Consider the following 20,848-nt stretch of genomic DNA (forward strand, 5'->3'; position numbering starts at 1 on the left):
TTTATTTATTCATTTTTTTAAGAGAGAGTAAGAGACAGGAGAATGCAAGCAGGGAGAGGGAAAGGGAATCTCAAGCAGACTCTGTGCTGAGTAGAACCCCACACTGGGCTCAATCTCAGGACCCTGAGATCACGGCCTGAGCTGAAAACAAGAGTCAGAGGCTTAACCCACTGCACCACCCAGGCGCCCATGTTTTATCTTTCCAATGTTTTATTATTTAAAAAAGTAAACAGGCAGACAATTGAAAGAACTGTACAGTAAACACCCAAATAACCACCCTTTCTGGATTCACAATTAGCATTTTACTCTGTTGACTTTATCACATATCTACTTAACCTATCCACCCTGGCCTAGAAGTTTTAAGCAGGAAACATGTTTTATTTATTCTTTTATATGTATTTTGATGTAGTAACATATAAGAAATTTTTTTAAAGTTCAAGGCTTTACAAGCTACAACTTTCTAAGTGAATTTTACATTAAAAATAAGCCATATGCATAATATAAAAACATGAATGGAAAGATGAACAGCAAATTCAGGAAGAGTAGCTATTTGTACAGACAGGCAGGAAAGGGATCATAGAGAAGTTCACAGAGGGCTTCAGTTGTGATACTTTATTTCTTAAAATTGGAGAGTAAAAAGAATGTGATAGTACTGTTTATTGAGTATCTGACTGTTATCCTCTCTATTCTTTGACATATGTTTAAAATATTTCACAATTAAAAATTAAAATATTTGCTACTTAGTTTTCTTTTCCCTTGAAAGTATTTTTCACTTCACTTAAGATTCATTGTCCAGTTGGCCTTCCAGCTGAGGTGGATTAAATAGAATCTGACAACACCATATCTTTGCTCTGTTGATGCACTTGCTAAAGTACAAAATATCCTTTCTACGAAGGATTGAGGAGTATTAACTTTTGCATACTTCTTGGTTTTGCCTAACCCAAAAAGAAAAACTTCCTGTAGCATACTCAAATTCCTTGAAGATATTTGACATAGTTGTTGAAAAGTGTATAATTGTGTAAGTATATAATTTTGTATGTTCACCTGATTTTAGAAAAGAAGGACATGGAAAGTGAAATATGGTCTGGGAAGCTGATACATGAAAGCTTGAAGAGATAATGATGCTGCTCAGCCAGGGCCTAGAAACTTGACCACTCTAAACAAACTGCGTAGTACTAAATTGCTTGTGAAAGGGCTGAATCAATCCTGCTGTGATTTGTACTTTTGGCTCCTGAAAGTCTAGGACAGGCTTGAAAATAAAAATAAAGCCCATACCTAGCTGGGTTGTGTTCCAGGCCTTCTACTAGATTCTCTGTGTGAAGGAGGCATATATCTATCAGAAAAGAGAGAGCAGGAGAAAGATGAGGCTGTGAAAAGGAGTCTTAGGGGCCGCTCCGTTACCAACTGTGAGGGAGATAACTAATGTATTGATTCCTTCAGGAAATATTTATCTAGAGTCCTAAGAAAACTATAGTGAGGTGCAGTATAAGGGATCAACCAACCAATCAGAATATATTTAATGCTTTAGACTTCCTAGCACTGTGCTGGGCTCTGTGAAGTCCACAAAAGAGAGTTACTGTGTCTGATTTGCTCCCATTGAGAGACAGTTATACAGCATAAAATAGCAAAACTTTGAATTATAATATAGATTATAAATTCTAAAGGAATTAGAAAAAGTCATAGCATACTACAAATAAGGAATTGATCATTGGGCTTAATCAGAAGACCTGAGTTCAAATCCTAGCTCTGACACTTGCTGTGTAAACTTGGGCAGGACCCTTAATTTCTAAGCCTCAGTTTCCTCATCTGAAAATGAATCTGATAATCCCAGGTAGCTCTGTTTACCTATACACAGGAGTATAATGAGAATCAAGTGAGGATGAATATGAAAACACTATAGAGTTTCTAATTATTGAAAGAACTGAGAAAACTAGGCCTTCAAAAATATGTTGTTTCATGGATACTTGAAAGTCTGGATAAACGTGGTCTCAGAAGGGGGACAACTTGAACAGAGAGGAGAATGAGACTCAGATACAGAAGGACAGACAGAGAGGAGAATGAGACTCAGATACAGAAGGACAGGATAAGACCTTCCTAATTATAGCAAAGATTTGTTTTGGGAGAATGGGTAAAAAAAAAAGTTACATTGACTGTGTTGGAGAAGGAATGGAATTGAGGGTAATATGCCATACAGAATGGATTATTGTAGGATTTAAATTATGGAGGACCTGAAGACCAGAAGGGAAAGTTTCAACTTGTTCTGAAAGGGAATAAGGAACTGCTTGGGGATTCTGAGTGAAGAATTATTATAAAAGTATTTAATTCTTAGTCATTTTGATAGTATCTTAGAAAGTGCCTGGCATACAGGTATTCAGTCCAACTGAATTCAGTCAGTCTATCAACAGTATATAGGATAAATTAGACACATCTGCACCTAGAGTCTAGGCTTCTTATCACCTAGGTATTAGTCTGTTCATCTTTTTCTTTAACTGTCACAAGGAATGATAATACCTGCCTAGCTAGTAGGTTTATTTCAAACATCAAATAAGATGATGATGCCACCATTATCCACAAATACATTAAATGCTTCCTTCACATAGGATGCTGTATAAAGAAACTAGGAAACAAACAAAAAACTATAGATATAAATGCCTTGGAAAATGTCTTGTGATGAATATTAGCTTGAAATTCAGAGTTCTAAGGGATTTGGTAGCAAGGGGATGGTATACAACAGCCAGAAGTCTTAACTGCTATATATAGTACTGGGTTAGGTCGCTATTACTGTCAGGAACCTGTTAGGCATAGCTAGGATCAAATTGAAGAGAAAATACCCAGTGCAATAAGGTAAGTAACATCTTCAGGAGTTCCTCCTGTTGGCAATAGAATTTTTCATACTTAACTTGTTCCATAGTGAACCTCCATCATCATGGAGACAGTGTAGAATATTGTTAAGGAAACATGTTCTGGAGCCAGAATTACTGGCAGGGGTTGAAATACTGGTGTATAACCTTAAACAAGTTATTCAAACTCTCCCTCCCCTGCACGTAAACTCTTAATAGAGTATCTGGTGCACAGTAAATGTCAGCTCAACAAATGTCAGCTATTGTTTTTATTTTTAAGAACCTCTCAGCTCCTCTAGCCTCCATTTTTTTTTTTTTTTTTGTTATTCTCAAATTAACTTTCTATTCTTCTATCTCTTGTCTCACACCCCATTCCAAGACATTGAAAGCCACATTTGGCTCATTTACTATAGTATACAGCATTAGCATCAAACAAGATCCCAAAATTACTTCTTTTTTTTTTTTTAAGATTTTATTTATTTATTCATGATAGTCACACAGAGAGAGAGAGAGGCAGAGACACAGGCAGAGGGAGAAGCAGGCTCCACGCAGGGAGCCCGACGTGGGATTCAATCCCGGGTCTCCAGGATCACGCCCTGGGCCAAAGGCAGGCGCCAAACCGCTGCGCCACCCAGGGATCCTCCAAAATTACTTCTTAATTTAAAATCATATTATCTTCAAAGTAGTTTAATATTTCATATATTTGGGTCGCCTGGGTGGCTCAGCAGTTAAGCATCTGCCTTTGGCTCAGGGCATGATCCTGGAGTCCCGGGATCGAGTCCCACATCAGGCTTCCTGCATGGATCCTGCTTCTCCCTCTGCCTATGTCTCTGCCTCTCTCTGTGTGTGTCTCTCATAAATAAAGAAATAAAATCTTTAAAATATATATATTATATATATTTTGTTATAGTCTAATTAATTCTTTGAAATCAATATCCATAATAATAGTTTTTAATTTTTGTTTATAGTCTGTTTTTCTAGTTTCTCTCTATAAGCCTGTGTCACATACACACACACACACACACACATATATATATATATATTTTAATGTAGTATGTAAAAGATGGGATGTAGAAGAGGATCTTGGGCGCTGAGTTAATTTAATAGATCACAGCATAGGAAGCACTAGGATTCCATGGGGAAAAAAAAAAAAAACTAAACCTTTCAGCAGGGCAATTTGATCATATCTAACAATTCCTAAGATGTTCAAAATATTTTAACTAACTGCCAATTCTGCCTCTAGGTATAAATATTCACATGTATGCATAAAGACCACATGAAAGCATATTCATAATGATATTGTATATAATGGTAAAGACTGTAAACAGCTTAAATGTCTATCAGTAGAGGACTGTTTAAATAAAGAATATTTAATTGTAAAATAGAACACTATGCATTCCTTTAAAAGAATGTGAGGCAAATCTAAATAAATATAGGGCAGGGCAGCCCGGGTGGCTCAGTGGTTTAGGGCCACCTTTGGCCCAGGGCATGATCCTGAGTCCCAGGATCGAGTCCCACATCAGGCTCCCTACGTGGAGCCTGCTTCTCCCTCTGCCTGTGTCTCTGCCTCTCTCTCTGTGTGTGTGTGTGTCTCTCATGAATGAATGAATGAATGAATTAATTAATTAATTAATTAAATCTTTAAAAATAAATACATCTATATGGCAGCCTTGGGTGGCTCAGCGGTTTAGCGCCACCTTCAGCCCAGGGCCTGATCCTGGAGACCCGGGATCCAATCCCATGTCAGGTTCCCTGCATGGAGCCTGCTTCTCCCTCTGCCTGTGTTTCTGTCTCTCTCTCTCTCTCTGTGTGTCTCTCATAAATAAATAAAATCTTTAAAAAAATAAATATAGAAAAATGTCTAAGATACAGTGATAAGTGAAGGGAAAAACAAGAAGCAGAATAATATGTATGATGTATATAATATAATACTATGCTTAGGTGCATGTATGTTTCTTAAAGGGCAGCTACAATATATTTACATATGCAAGGAAAATTTCTAGAAATATTAACAATCATCCCAGGGAGTAGGATGATGGGGATAAGAAGAGTGACTTTTATTTTACTTTTCTGAATATGAAAAAAAAAGTTTCAATCACTCAGCATGTTACTTTTATTTTTTTTTAATTTTTTTTTAATTTTTTAATTTTTATTTTTTTTATTTATGATAGTCACAGAGAGAGAGAGAGAGAGAGAGGCAGAGACACAGGCAGAGGGAGAAGCAGGCTCCATGCACTGGGAGCCTGATGTGGGATTCGATCCCGGGTCTCCAGGATCGTGCCCTGGGCCAAAGGCAGGCACCAAACCGCTGCGCCACCCAGGGATCCCCTAAAAAAATAAAATCTTAACTAAAAAATGTTTAAATAATAAAATGTTTAAAGAGACAGAATAGGGATTAAATGATTAAATGGTTTATAAGGTGTATTGGATGTGAAAAGTGATCTATAAAAATGCCTATTATTTTTACTAAACAATAGCATGTGGGGCTTTTGTAACCTGAAGAAAGCAGCATTTCAGCATCTCTTCCTACTGGAGCATATGGTGGTTAAGACTATGGCAGATGAATGCCTTAGAGATTGCCTCTCATGGAGTTGATACGCAGATCTTTTCAGTATTCCCCATGCTCTTATGGTGGAAAGTTCCATGGAAAGGACTAGAAGGGTTCAGTGACATTGTTCTATCCAGTGTTTAAAACTATTGTCTGATGCTCTTTTAAATAATACTATTAGCCACATGGTGATTGCAAAACGATTGCTTTTAAGAGCCTTTTTTTTTTTTTTTTTTTTTTTTTTTACAGAGTTTGGTTTATTGTATTGTATGAACTTGGGTGTTTTATCTTGAGAGTTTTATCCTAGCATTTTAGAGATTAACAGGAGACAGAATGTTGTGCTACTCCAGGTAACAGGCTTTTTGTTTTATAACTCTTTAAAGTGTTGGTTTTCTCCCTTTTGACACTCAGGGGATTAATTTACTATTTATTTCTGTAGATCATGCCCTTGGAGAAAACAAAAATACAAACAGGCCTTCTGACAGATATAATCATATTTTCTTATGACTAGGTATTTTTAAAATAAAGTTATACTGTTATTTTAAAACTTGTAAATACAGGGGCACCTGAGTAGCTCAGTCGGCTAAGGTCCTGGGATCAAGCCTCACGTGGGGCTCCCTCTCCCTCTGCTGCTCCCCTTGCTTATGATCTCTTGCTGTCTCTCTCTCAAATAAATAAATAAAATATTTTAAAAGTAAAAAATAAAGGCTGTAAATATAAAAATCCAGTAAACACTGCAGATCTTACTATCAAATGCAATATTAAGTTAATGTGATTAACTACCTGGCAAACAATAATAATGAAGACTTCCTGAATGAAATGGGGTGATACATTGGGGATATTTGTATGTATTTTAATTTTCATTCATTCATCAACTTCTCACCCAAAATACAAAGAAATACAACTAGCTTTCTGTTACTAGAAGTTGATTGACCAATTTATGAATGGTAATTATGAGAATTTCATGCGTCTTGTTCACAAAGCACTTCTATAAAACTGTGAGGTAAAACATTACCATCCCCACTTTAGGATTAAAGAAATTGAGGCTGGAACAGAGAAAAGTTTGCCCATGATTAAAGTAACTAGAATCTAGAACTTCTGATATCAGATTCATTGACATTTTAATGTTGTCTGCTTTAGTTATTTTTCAGACTAGTGGAAAAGAATATAGAGAATTATTTCTAGTCAACATCTTAACTTCTTCAACGAATAAATTAAAATGTACAGTCAACTTTACCTCAAAGATGCCAGACAGACTTTAGAGTCTCCCTGCTCACCCCCAACATACACACAAACACATACACACTCAGCTTTCTTAATGACCTAAAGAAAGGCACATAGGTTTTTTTTTCCCTATTAAGAGTTTTTATGTCAGAAAGACAGCCAAAAAATATGATGAAGAGGAGTTAGAAAAGCAAAAGAATTTAAAATTAAAAGATTTAGGGGCTCCTGACTGGCTCAGCCAGTGGAGCACATGACTCTTGATCTTGGGGTTGTGAGTTCAAGAACCACACTGGGTATAGAGATTACTTAAAAAATAAAATCTTGGGGATCCCTGGGTGGCTCAGTAGTTTAGCGCCGCCTACAGCCCAGGGCGTGATCCTGGAGACCAGGATCCAGTCCCGCGTCCTGCACCCTGCATGTAGCCTGTTTCTCCCTCTGCCTCTCTCTCTCTCTCTCTCTCTTTCTCTCTTTCTCTGTGTGTGTGTGTCTCATGAATAGATAAATAAAAACTTTAACAATATATATAAAAAATAAAACCTTAAAAATAAATAAGTAGATTTATTACAACCATGCACTCTAAGATTCTTCTTTGGAGACTGACTCACTAATTGTATTTGTGAAGAGCAAGCTCCCCAACCTTTCTTTTAACTCTTTTAAATTTACAGAGCCATTAAGTCCAAAGTGTAGATTTTTATGCTGTACACTCTTTCAAGTAACTTTGTCTCTTAACTTAATCCTCACAGTAACTTCATAAATTAGATACCAATACTGAGCCAGAGATTAAGTAACAATCCAAAGTTCACAGCTAATGGTGACATTAGGATTCAAATCCTGCCTAATAATTGCAAGATTATGATTTTTCTTTCAAATATAATTAACACACAGCTTTATATTAGTTTCAGGTGTACAATATAATGATTTAACAATTCTCTACATTTCTCAGTGTTCATTAAGTGTACTGTTAATCCTTTCTATCTTTTTTACCCATTCCCTACCTCCCTTCTGGCAACCACCAGTTCTCTATATTGAAATGTCTAGTATTTTGTCTCTTTTCTCTTTGTTCATTTGTTTTGTTTCTTAAATTCCACATGTGAATGATTATTCCAATTTTAGTATATATGCTGCCAAAGCAAGCACTAAATTCCACATATGAATGAAACCATATGATATTTATCTCTCAGACTGACTGGCTTTACTCAGCATTATGCTCTCTAGGCCAATCCATGTTGTTGCGAATGGCAAGATTTCATTCTTTTTTATAGCTAAGTAATACTCCATTTTCTGTATAAACTAAGGTTAGGATTTTTAAGTGCTAGGCTCTATTGCTTTGAACTAGATGACTATTTATCTTAAGTGGATTAAATGCATTTTTCAAGATTTCTAGGCTGAATGAAATTCCTTTCCTAAGGTTCCCAACTCTAACAAAAAGATTTGGAGACCTTTCCTTAGAGTTTTATTATCCTATTTTACAGATGAAAATAAATGACTTAGCCAAAATCTTAGTTTATTAAGTGGCCATGTTAGAACTAGAGCTTAGGTCCTCTGGTTTCTAGTCTACTGCTTTTGGCACTTGAACACTATCACTTTTTTAGCTCATTAGCTTCCTTCCATTCAAGTGATCCACCCAGGTTGAAATTTTGTTACAGCAGCAAAAGCATGCCACATCCTTCACTCACATTTAAAGCCACTTTTGTGTCTGTCCTGGTCAGCAAGTAAGTCCGTGTTTATACCTTACAGAGAGCACAGGAAGACATAGTAACAAGAAGTACCTTACGGATACAAGGGACATCTATTATTTAAAAAAAAAAAAAATTTTACACTTGACAGGATGAGCACTGGGTGTTATGCTATATGGTGGCAAATGGAACTCCAATTTAAAAATTTGTTAAAAATAAATTTTGGGGGATCCTTGGGTGACTCAGTGGTTTAGCGCCTGCCTTCGGCCCAGGGTATGATCCTGGAGTCCTGGGATCAAGTCCCATATCAGGCTCCCTGCATAGAGCCTGCTTCTCCCTCTGCCTATGTCTCTGCCTCCATCTCTCTGTGTCTCTCATGAATAAATAAATAATTAAAAAAAAAACCATGATATAAAAAAAAAATAGAAAATAAAATTTTAATGCTTTTAGCATATAATTCTATAAAAATTTAATTTGGCTATTGCTAATGCTGTCAAAAGCCAAAATAACATTTTAGAATATTCATATTTCTGAGCCTTGAAATGGTCAGCAAATGACAAGACAAAATTTATTTTAAATCTTCTAACTCAAGCAAGAGAATGAAGAAATGCAGCATTTTTTCTCCAGGGCGTTTGTGCAGATTTTTTTAAAGCCTCTTCTGACTTCATGTGAAGTAGAAAAGTAGCTTAGTTTATTTCATGTTGCTCAGTCTACTTTGGAATCAGTTTTGAATTCCTAGATGGTTGGGTACAGAGAGCTTGCTCCCTAGAGCCTTGTTTCCTGACAGTCCAGAGTAAAGGATTAAATTGAGCTGAAACCAAATTGATTGACATTTTGACACTCTGCAGATTGGGAAAAGAAAGGGAATTTGTTCAACTTTTTAAGACAGTAGCAGAAAGAACTATTCCCTTAAAGGAACCCCAGTTTGCAAAGATGATTTCGTTTTTTTCTTAAAAAAAAAAAAAAAAAAAAAACTATGAAGCACGTTCTAGCACTTTCCCAATTTCCAATCTTACAGTTCAAAGTGAGAATTTAACTTTGAAAGCTTTTGAAAAGGCCTGGATGGGGGTGTTAAAATAGACTCCACTGAACCACACACTGGCAGAGGTCTTTTGAGGGGAAACAAAGGACTATGCACTTCTGGGGTGTCACAATAGGAACCTATCTATAAAAGACAAATATACATATGTATGAAATCCTTATCTTTAGCGTTTTTTACATGTCAGAGATATTAAGTATGAATTGAATAAGATACATTTCCTGCTGACTTCTTTTTCAAATAGATATAGATGATTACCATTCCATCATCTTTCATAAACTGCATCATTGAGTACTGACTTCGATAAAATACCATCTCTGCTGTCATGAAAGGAATGGACTCACCTTAACAGTGCTCTTCTAAACAGCTTGCTGACTTTTTTTGATCACTGCCGGGAGGCTGTAATAAATTACAGCCTGGAAGAAGTTACAAACTGGCAAGTTTGCCAGATATTTAAAGCAATTTATTTTGGGGTGTATCAGCAGATTTCTTCTTACACTGCCATTTGGGTGCCTGCTGACACAGCCTGTATAAATCTTTCAAACATTTTCCTTACTAGAGGTGGATGAAGATGATGATGCACTGGACTCCAGACCTTTCATTAACTCTTCACTTGCCAACTGGTTCTTTTACCAGATCTTTTTTTTTTTTTTTAATTTTTTATTTATTTGTGATAGTCACAGAGAGAGAGAGAGGCAGAGACACAGGCAGAGAGAGAAGCAGGCTCCATGCACCAGGAGCCCGACGTGGGATTTGATCCCGGGTCTCCAGGATCGCGCCCTGGGCCAATGGCAGGCGCTAAACCGCTGCGCCACCCAGGGATCCCTCTTTTACCAGATCTGAGGGAAATTTGATCCCTATTTCCAGGATGCGTTTGCAATATTTCAAATCCCTAGTGCCTTGGCAACAACTTTAAGTTTTATGGAAGGATAAACTAACAAAAGAGTTTCTGGTTTTAGGCATAAAATATATAATTTAGATGGATTATTTCATTACTAGTATTTAGAAAATCACCAAACTTCCTAATAGGAAAAAAGATCTGAAAAATCATATAGAACAAAAACTTGTTTCTTCTTAATTCTAGCATATGTTGAGTCTTAAAGTGACTTGTTTCTCATTTTTGTTTCTTTTGTCTTGGATAGTGAAGTCATTTTTTAAAGTTATTAATTTCTGGCTCTAGGTCCAAAGACAATTTTATTGATACATAATTTAGTCAGGTATTCAGAAAAGCCTAACATGCTCATGCTTGGAAATATTTGTTCTGATGAGACTGGAAGGGCAAGAGATGAGGGAACCTTTACTGAGTGCCTGTACCAGGTCAACCCCTTTTGTAAACCACTATATAGCATACAGGAGAGAGAGAGAGAGAAGAGAAATTTTCATCTTATGAAGAGCTAGTTCCTGGTCAGGTAAAAGGCATTGCTTAGTGAGTTGTTAGGAACATGATAAAGGTTTAAACTCATGAAGAAATCAGGGTATATAGGGTTTGGTAGAAAAAGCCTCACCTACATCAGAAGTCATATAACTGGTGATGTCACTTACAAATGAGGTCATCTGGCTAGATCCTGAATATTTATTTCTACCTCTGTAAGGAGAGGATATACTCTCTAGCCTGTCTTCATCTCCTAGATCATTTGGCACATAGTTATCAACCATGGCTGTACATTGCAGTCATCCGGGGAGCCTTGGAAAATACTGATGTCTAAGATCCCACCCTCAAGAGATTCTTATTTGATAGGTCTAGAGTGCAGCCGGGCATTGGGGTGTTTAAAACCCGCACAGGTGGGGGATCCCTGGGTGGCTCAGCGGTTTCGCGCCTGCCTTTGGCCCAGGGTGCGATCCTGGAGTCCCGGGATCGGGTTCCGGGATCGGGTCCCGCGTCAGGCTCCGGGCATGGCGCCTGCTTCTCTCTCTGCCTGTGTCTCTGCCTCTCTCTTTCTATGTCTATCATAAATAAATAAAAATAAACATTTTTTAAAAACCCACAGGTGATTCATATGTACAGCTAAGGCTGTGAATCCTTGGTTTGGAGAATCATTTGGAAAGCCCTTTATACATTTATTTACAAGGGTTAGCAGATGGTATGGAAAATGTAGATAGGAGTTTTTCCCCATCACAACTTAAGCTGTTTTGCTTTAAAAAAAAAAAAAAAAATCCAAGTGTGCCTGAGTGGTTCATTGGATTAAGCCTCTGACTCTTGATTTCAGCTCACGTCAGGATCTCAGGGTCTTGAGATGAGCCCTGCATCCCCTGCCCCCGCTGGGTGGAGCCTGTTTGGATTTCTCTCTCTTTCTCCCTCTGCCCCCCACCCCCAAAAGAAAACGCCAACACACACACACAAACAGCCTCTGAGTTTCCCTAGCCCTTAGTACATAGAAACCCACTGATAAGTCTTCGTTGCATTTGTGAATGAACTGCCTTTCAAAGTTTTAAGAACATTTGAAAAAATGGGGTTTCGAGTTCAATGTGTAGAGTCGTTCACGAAGCAGGATCTTGCTATGGAAACATTCCCAAGAAACGCTAACCTTTCTTGCCTACCCCAGGCTCGCTTCACTCCTTAACGCGAGCCGTGGCATCTGGGTGCGGATCCTTCCCGGCACTCGGAGATGCCCGCAACGGTAGGTGCCACGAGCTCAGGGGCGGAGCGCCCAAAGGGCGGACCCTCTTGGCTCCTCGGACTCTCTCCGCCCTCTGGGCCCGCCCCGCCGCAGCGCCCCGCCCCGGACGCGGGTTGGGGCGGGCTGGTGGTGGCGCCCAGCCGCCGGGACTTCACAGCCGAGCCCTAGGGCTGCGGCGACGGCCTCCGCACAACCCGGCGGGCCCAGTTTGGACGCGGGGAGCTCGGGCTGCCCGCGCCTCTGGCCCGACGGAGCCCCACGCGACCGCCTCGTGCCCGAACCGGGCGGGCGCCAAGATGCGGAGCTGTGCTCCTTGAGCTGGCCCCATGACCCTGAGCACGTTGGCCCACGAGAGGAAGGCGTCCCCCGCCTGCACCTGCAGCCTCGGTGGCCCCGACATGATCCCTTACTTCTCCGCCAACGCGGTCATCTCGCAGAACGCCATCAACCAGCTGTGAGTGCGCCGCGTGCCCTCCCGCCCTTCGAAAGCTGGGAAAGTTTGCGTTTCAGCAGCCGCTTTCCCCAACATCATGGGGAGCAAGAGAGCGAGAGCGAAATCGCACCCTGCGTGCTTGGAGGTTTCGAGGTGTCCAGGGGTACAGTGGGGTGGAGGTGTGGGGTAATTCTTGGAGGCAGATCGTGTCCCCGGGGGCTGGGCGGATTGGAGAACCCTTTGCGAGAATTTCTGGTAAACCTTGAGGGAAGCACAAAGTGCATTCGTCCCTGGGAAGTTGTCTGTGGGGACCGAGTGACAGCTGAACAGGAGACTCTAGGGGTGCAGGGCGGTCTGTAGCTTCTGAAACGGCGCCCGGAAACGTTTGGACTCCCTTGCGGGTCCTGCTAGTGATCTGTGTTGTTTGGGGTTTTTGTTGTTTCGAGTAAGTTTGCGGTGACTATAGGTTTCTGTTGCAAGCCGTTAACAAAGGAAGGCTGTCCATTCTTCGCTCCTGCTGGCTGTAATCTGGATTTCAGTAGTTTGGCTATTCTTTTAGTCTCCCCCTATAGTAGTGCAAGTCCGCCTGCACACCTTCATTCACGGAAGTGCAAGATTCAACGCATCTTTAAATCGTCGCTGTTTTTGAAGTCTCTAGAGTTGTTGTCCTTCCCTTCCTTTGTGGTTTAGCTGTTTCTGAGAACTGTGTGCGGAACCTTGTGGTTAATCTCCCCTCAACGCTATCTATAGAACGCAGAGTAGAGGAACTGTGTCTATGCAGGTTGCATCCTTAAACCAGTGGAGTGGTTAGGGTTACTTTAGGTAGTGTATTAGTACTCTCGAGTCCTTCCAGGAGCGTCAGCTACTGAGGTTTTCCCAGATTCCTGGTACTTAAGCAACGCTGCTGTCTCCTTCCCAGGTCAACACTGGAAAACTTTTATGTCCAACAATAGAAACTTTCCATTATCTCTATTAAAGGTTCCAAGAATAGCCAGTTATGTGATTTATAAATAATCTTACATCTAATATATTTTAATTAATGGTTTGCTTTGCCCACCAAATCAAATTAAATTTATTTGAGTTTCAGGTGTTTTTCTTTTGTGTTGATTCACAGTGGTGCTCCTACAAAAAATAGCCACACGCAAAAAAATTGATTTTACTGCTGTGAATGTACAAAATTAAATCAATTACTTACTTGCATTTTTTTAAATGGAGTAAAAGAAAAGGAAAGGAAGGAATAATCTAAAACTGGATAACCAATCTCAATAGTGTTAACAATACTTGAAAAACGTATTTAAAAAATAGGAAGATCAACCCACATGTCCATCAATAGAAAGATGGATACAACAAATGTGTAATGTAATACAGCTGAATATTATTCAACCTTAGAGAAGAAGGAAGTTCTGACACATGCTACAACATGGATAAATTTTGAAGACATTCTAAGTGAAATAAGCCAGTGACAGAGGACAAGTACTGTGTGATTCCATTTATATGAGGTACCTAAAGTAATCCTCAGGATTTGGGGAAGGGGGAATGAGAAATTTGTGTTTGATAGAGTTTCAATTTCAGAAAGAAGAAAAAGTTCTGGGGGATGGATGGTGGTGATGGTTGCACAATGATGTGACTATATTTAATGCCACTTTAAAATGGTTGAGGTGGCAAATTTTGTTATGTATATTTAACTATGATTTTTAAGAAGATTAAACAAAATTTAAAAGGTAGAGCTTCTCAGCTTTGGGGGAGAAAAGGAATGTTGCATTTTAGTTCCTAGTATAATCAAATTAAGCCCAAATTTCTTTTCTGACTAGTTACTGTCTTTGGGTATCATTTGTCTTCAGTTTCTTCCACTGTAAAAATGAGGTTCCTAATCCAGAGAATCGTAAGAAATCATATGTGCCAGTAACACTTTGCAAACTATAAACCCCTGCACAAAAAATGAGTTAATTGAAATTGAACAATAATTAAGAACTTCCATTTGTTGACCGCTTGTCACTGTGCTAAGAGTTTAATGTATATTGTCTCATTTAATAATAACAGCAACTCTGTGAATCTTTTTGTTTTATTTACAGACGATGAAACTGAGATTTAAAGAAGTTAAGTAGTTGCTTAAGGCCATGTAGCTTAGTAAGTGACAAAACTGTCCTTAGAATCCAGATGTTTCCCACACTGGTGCTCTCAACCACTATAAAATTATATTCTTAGTAGTTACAAGGTCACTTTTGAGACTTAATCTTGGGAATTGTCCTTAACTGCTGACATCTTCAACTTAGCAGTGAAAAATGTATTTGCTTACACTAAGATTTGCTAAGGTAGACAGTCTTATAAAGAATTTGCAGAATATTTCTTTTTCATTTTTGTCTTTGTCACTTATTTCTTTATAAGAGATTTAATATCCAAATTTCTCTTCTCCTAAAATGTATTCATTAGTATTACATTAGCCATCATTTTTATTTGCATTCATAGTGTCGCTGAGTTCATCGTCATTTAAAAATCTTTAGCGATCATTCTGATAAAGATAAAACCGAAAATTTTGTTAAAACATGCATTTTTGGCATGTAATGCAAAAAATCTTAAATTGAATCTGTGGTCGCCTAGTATTTTATGGACTGGCTTTAGAAGGTCAGTAAACTCCTTGAGATCGTATGAAAATGTTTTGCAGATAAATGTATTTTTAATCAGATTCTCAAAGAAATGTGATCTTATAAAAAGTTAATCTCCTTCCCAAAAGGAAGTATTATTTCTAAGGCTTGATACTGTAAAGCTCAACTAGTGTGAGCATATCCCTGTCATGCCAGATTATAAATAGCAGCAACTGGTGGGAGCAACTAAAAGATTAAAATTCAGGATCCTAAGTGAATACTGACTCCAAAAAAATTTTAAGGGACGCCTGGGTGGCTCAGTGGTTGAACTTCTCCCTTCAGCTCAGGGCGTGATCCTGGGGTCCTGGGATCGAGTCTCACATCAGGCTCCCCTCAGGGAGCCTGCCTCTCCCTCTGCCTGTGTCTCTGCCTCTCTCCCTGTGTATCTCTCATGAATAAACAAAATCTTTAAAAATAAAATTTTAAGTGTATGTTTAGGGAAGGGAGTACTTTGACACATGACCAGTCTTAGCTGGATGGTTCTCTTGGCACTGCTGAGAACCCACTTGTAAGAACCTTTGTTTTATTTTCCTTTGCTGCCTAAAATTTGCTGTAGGTTTAGAAACCAAGTAACAAATCCTATGAGAACTGTGTCAGTAAAAAGGCTAGAGTAATAGAGTGAGATCCTGGGGGCAAGCCTATGGAGAAAGTTCATGACCTTTAGAGTATAGTGTTTAAACACCTATTTGATGATTTCACAGGCTCATTCTAATTTCTGGACTTTGAACTGTTATACATAGATGAAATTAGAGCATAGCTCAGATATTACTGTATTTTATTAGAGATTATGATCTCCCTTTTTCGTTGTACCAAATATGGGGTTGAATGGTATCAATGAAGAACATTAAGAGGTGATTAAATTTACTCCAGAAACTAAGAATAGTTACTGTCATAAGTTTAAATCCTACTAGAAAAAAAATATGTGAGCAACCCAGAGCATCATGTGATCAAATTTCAGGAGTCTTAAATGAGACATCTCAAATAATCATGAAAAGTTCCATACCCTTTAAGAGTCTATACATACTTTTCAATAAAACAGAAATCAGAATTTCTGAAAGATATGGAAGCCTATCTTGTTTTAAGAAGCCAAGCTCCAGTCCCAGCAGCAGAGATATAGCTGCTGAGCAAGGGGCCTTCTGGTGTTACTGGTATATGCCAAACAGCTTATCAAATACGTGGTTATTTTTGTGTCCTACAAAGTTCAGAGAAAGATCAAGAATTATAGATAAAATGCTGGCAGAGGCTACCACTAAAACCCATTTATGAAACCTCCCATTATAAAAACCTCTGATCAGAAATCTTGGAAGTAAAAAATTAATTAAAAATAAATAAATTTTAAAAAAAGAAATCTTGGAACTTAAGTGCTTGGGACATTGCTTGACTTGTTAAACAGGTTACCTTGAGCTTTTTATCCTTGACTTAAGATACTTGTATTTATTACTTGATTTCATATATGAGTTTGATTTCTTAGCTTCACATCAAGGCTTTCTAAAGCTCAAGCTTAGCAACAGGAGCATATCCAGATGGTTATCCAAAATGTAACATTTTGTGAAACTGAAAGGTAGAAACAGTTTTAATTTTTGTGTTAATTAGTAATAGTACTAGAAATCTTTGAGTTCTGCTCTGTAGTTATCCAAGTGACTTCACATGTCCTCATCTCTGATCTTAAGCTTCTATGAGAGTCACCTAAACAACTTATTTAATTGCTGCCTGGGCATCTGGGTAGCTTAGTTGGTTAACCATCTGATTCTTGATTTCTGCTCAGATCATGATCTCAGGTGAGATTAAGCCTGTGTGGGGCTAAGCATCAAGTCTGTTTAAGATTCTCTCTCTGCTTCTCCCACTGCCCCTCCCCAAACTTCTCTCTCTTTGCCTCTCTAAACAACAAACAAAAACAAAATAAACCACAAATGCTGCCCACACCCCAAGAGTTTCTGACTCTGTAGGTCTGGGATGAGTATGCATAATTTGCATTTCTTATAAATTCCTAGATGATGCTGGTCCAGGAACTACACTTTGAGAACCACAACCCTTAAGTATTACTCTGAGGCAGATTGGGCAAGTCATCATCCACATTTTATGGAATAATAAACTAACAAAATTGTAATGGTGAAATGATTTTTTGCATAGCAGTTACATGATTTGTTATCGGTAGAACTGAAACTAGAACCAGCATTTCCTGTCTCCACATACAGAGCTTCTACAATCCTGCATTCTGCTGATACCATTGTTTATATGTGGGAACGTTTCTTTAGATAAATTTCTAGTAGTGGAAATTCTGGGTCTAGTGGTATGGATATGTTAAAAATTTGATGCATACTGCCAAACTGCTTTCTAAAAAAGCTTTTACCAGCTGTAAGAATCTACCTTCACCAACCCTGGTAATGTTAATAACAATATTAAATAGCAGTTAATTTTTTATTGAACTCTTACTGTGTACCAAGCATTATTATGAATACTGATCATATTATCTAATTCTTTCTTTCTTGTGAATTAGATATACTCAGTTACAGATGAGAGGCACAGAGATGTTGAGTAACTTGTCTAAGGTCATACAACCAGGATGCAGACACAGGCAGTCTTAAATGTTTCTCTGTTGCAATTCCCTTATTACTAGAGAGGCTTAAGTATCCTTTTATATTGTTTATTGGTCGTTTTCATCTTTCTTATTTGTGTGTTTGTACTTATGACCATTTTTCTGTTGGTATTTGTTTCTTTTTGGCGTAGTCTGTATGTTCTAAATATGTGGCAAAAACCTCTTCTACCGGGCAGCCCCGGTGGCTCAGCGGTTTAGCGCCACCTTCAGCATGGGGTGTGATCCTAGAGACCTGGAATCGGGTCCCACGTCAGGCTCCCTGCATGGAGCCTGCTTCTCCCTCTGCCTGTGTCTCTGCCTCTCTCTCTCTCTCTGTCTGTCATGAATAAATAAATAAATAAAATCTTAAAAAAAAAAAAAAAAACTCTTCTACCAGCTCATTGCATGTCTTTTAACTTTGCATCCTGTTATAAAAGCTTTTAATTTTGTGTAATAAAATCTAGTATTTTCTCTTATGATTTCAGAGTTTTGTATCTTAATTAAAAAACCCTTCCTGTACTTCCAGGATTATAAAATATTTTACTGTGTTTTTTCTAATATGTGTATACTTTTTAAATATTTCACTCTCTAAAACCTGAGACAAGGATGTAACTTTACCTTTTTTCCAAATGGATAGTCATGTATTCCAATGTCATTATTTAGTCCATTCTTACTTTGCTGATCTGAAATGCTACACCTACTATATATTAAATTCTAATAGATATTTGGAGTCTGCTTCTGTACAAGTAAATCCTGTTGATGTTTTTCTGTTCATGACATCAGTACCACATTGTATACTTACTATGGGGATTTAGTGGATATTTCGATTTTTTTTTAAGATTTTATTTTTTTATTTTTTTATTCATGAGAGACACAGAGAGAGGCAGAGACATAGGCAGAGGGAGAAGCAGGCTTCCCTCAGGGAGCCCCAGGCAGGACTCAATCCCTGGACCCAGGGATCACGCCCTGAGCTGAAGGCAACAGCTTAACCACTGAACCACACAGGTGCCCCTCAAATTCTTTTGAAAGCACACCCTCATTATTTTTAAGTAATCTCTCTATCCAACATGGGACTCAAGCTCATAACCTGGACATCAAGAGTCACACACTCTACTGACTGAGCCAGCCAGGTGCCCCTGTTTTTCAGTGTATTAGCTATTCTTGCTTATTTTATTTTCCAGATAAGTATTAGAAACACCTTATCAATTTCGACTTTAAAAAATCCTATTAGATGGGGGTGGGGGGGTGGGAGGGATGGGGTAACTGGGTGATAGACATTAAGAGGGCATGGAAAAAAAAAAAATAAGAGGGCATGGAATGTGATGAGCCCTGGGTGTTGTATAAGACTAATGAATCACTGACCTCTGTCTCTGAAACCAATAATACATTATGTGTTGATGGAATTTAAATAAAATTTTAAAAGGTAAAAATAAAAACTCCTATTAGGATTTTGATTGAAATTGTACTGAATTAGTTTTGGGGAGAATTAACAGCTTTGTGAAATGAGCTTTCTCAATGAGGAATGTGGTATGTGTCTACTATTTTCTAAATATTTTTCATTTAAATTTTATTCTTTTCCTCATACAGCAGTTACACATTTCTTACTGGTTATGTTCATGGGTGTTTCATAAAGTTTTTGTTAAGATATCTAAATATTTTTCTTGAACTCTTCTTTCCCATAACATTTTGTAATTATTCACTGTGTTTAGCAAAACTATACACACACACACACACACACACACACACACACACACATAATTTTGTTTGAGAGAGAGTACATGCATGCAAGAACTCATACACCTTAGGTGAGGGGGCAGAGGGAGGGAAAAAGAATTTTAAGCAGAATCCAGACCCAGTGCAGAGTTTGATCTTTACCCTGAGATCATGACCTGAGCCAAAATCAGGAGTCGGGCACTTAACTGAGCCACCCAGGTGCCCCATTCTTTGTATATTTGCTTTTATATCAGACCACCTTGCTGAGTTCTTGCTTGATCCAAATATCCAGTAGATTTTTAAAGCAATTTTTTTCACTTTTCTGGGTGGATAATTATATCACCTGTAAATAAATTTTGTCTGAATGTTTATAAATGCATTGCTTTGACTAGAGCTCTAAAGTAATGTTAAATACTAGCAGTGCTAATGGTCTTATCTTGTTTTCCATTGTACAAGGAATGTTTCTTATGCTTTGTAAATAGGGGTATTTTGTGCTATATGTTCTGGCATAGACTGTTTATCAAGTTGAGGATATTTCCTGCTATAGTTGATCCTTGAACAACATGAATTTTACCTATACAAGTCTACTTATACACAGAATATTTTTTACAATCAGTACTTTAAATGTATTTTCTGTTCCTTGCGATTTTCTGAATAATATATTCTTTTCTCTAGATTACTTTATTGTAAGAATACAGTGTAATACATATGTGAAATATGTATTATTGACTGTTGACTATATTGTTGTTTGACTATGTTGTTGACCCAGAAGGTCGACAGTAGACTATTAAGTTTTTGGAGAATCAGAAGTTACTTGCAGGTTTTTGACTTTGTGGGGGCTTGGTTCCCTTGATCCCCACATGTTCAAGGGTCAACTGTATACCTAATCAACCTATATCAGTATACATAGTTATTGAATTTTATTAGATGCTTTTTGGGCATCTGTTGGAATGGTAATATTTCCCCCCTTTTGCCAGTATTGCAGTGACTTATATTGAGTTGCTAAAGTTAGATCCTTACATGCTGTTTGCATTATTTATTAACAGATTGCTGGATTTGGTTTACTATTCTTTAAGATTTTAGGTTTTGAGTATTTGTCAAATCTTTGATGTTATCTTTGTCTCACTTATGTCTGATTTGTAGAATAATTTAGGTGTAGCCTTTCATTTGTTTCTATATCTGAAACCGTTCTTTAGCAGAAATTATCCGTATTTTAAAAGCCTGGAACCAAGAAGTCTTACTCCCACTATTACAATTTTATGATTTTTTTTTTTGCCTTTCAAACTTTTAAATGTCTTTGTTCACATTAAGTATAATTATCATCCATGATACTTTTTTTTAAGATTTTATTTATTTATTCATGAGAGAGACAGAGAGAGAGAGAGGCAGAGACACAGACAGGGAGAAGCAGGCTCCGTGCAGAGACCGACATGGGACTTGATCCTGGGACTCCAGGATTATGCCGTGGGCCAAAGGCAGGCATTAAACCACTGAGCCACCCAGGGATCCCCATGATACTTTTTAAATCTACGTCTTGTCC

The 20,848-nt window shown here is 38.0% G+C and overlaps 1 protein-coding gene across 7 annotated transcripts in view; it reads left to right on the forward strand.

Annotated features, from left to right (window-relative positions):
* SSH2 (slingshot protein phosphatase 2) overlaps positions 1-20,848 on the forward strand; it is a 242,024-nt gene that overhangs the window by 122,290 nt on the left and 98,886 nt on the right. Inside the window, exon 1 of one of the 7 annotated variants that reach the window (XM_077851888.1) lies at positions 12,082-12,399. The exons of the other annotated variants lie outside the window; for them this stretch is intronic. Within the exon in view, the coding sequence (XP_077708014.1) occupies positions 12,272-12,399 (128 nt within the window). The 5' untranslated portion in view covers positions 12,082-12,271. Of the gene's footprint in view, positions 1-12,081; positions 12,400-20,848 lie in introns of those variants that run through there. 7 annotated transcript variants of the gene reach the window in all.

This window comes from Canis aureus, chromosome 16 (genome assembly GCF_053574225.1).
Source record: "Canis aureus isolate CA01 chromosome 16, VMU_Caureus_v.1.0, whole genome shotgun sequence".
Lineage (NCBI taxonomy): Eukaryota > Metazoa > Chordata > Mammalia > Carnivora > Canidae > Canis > Canis aureus.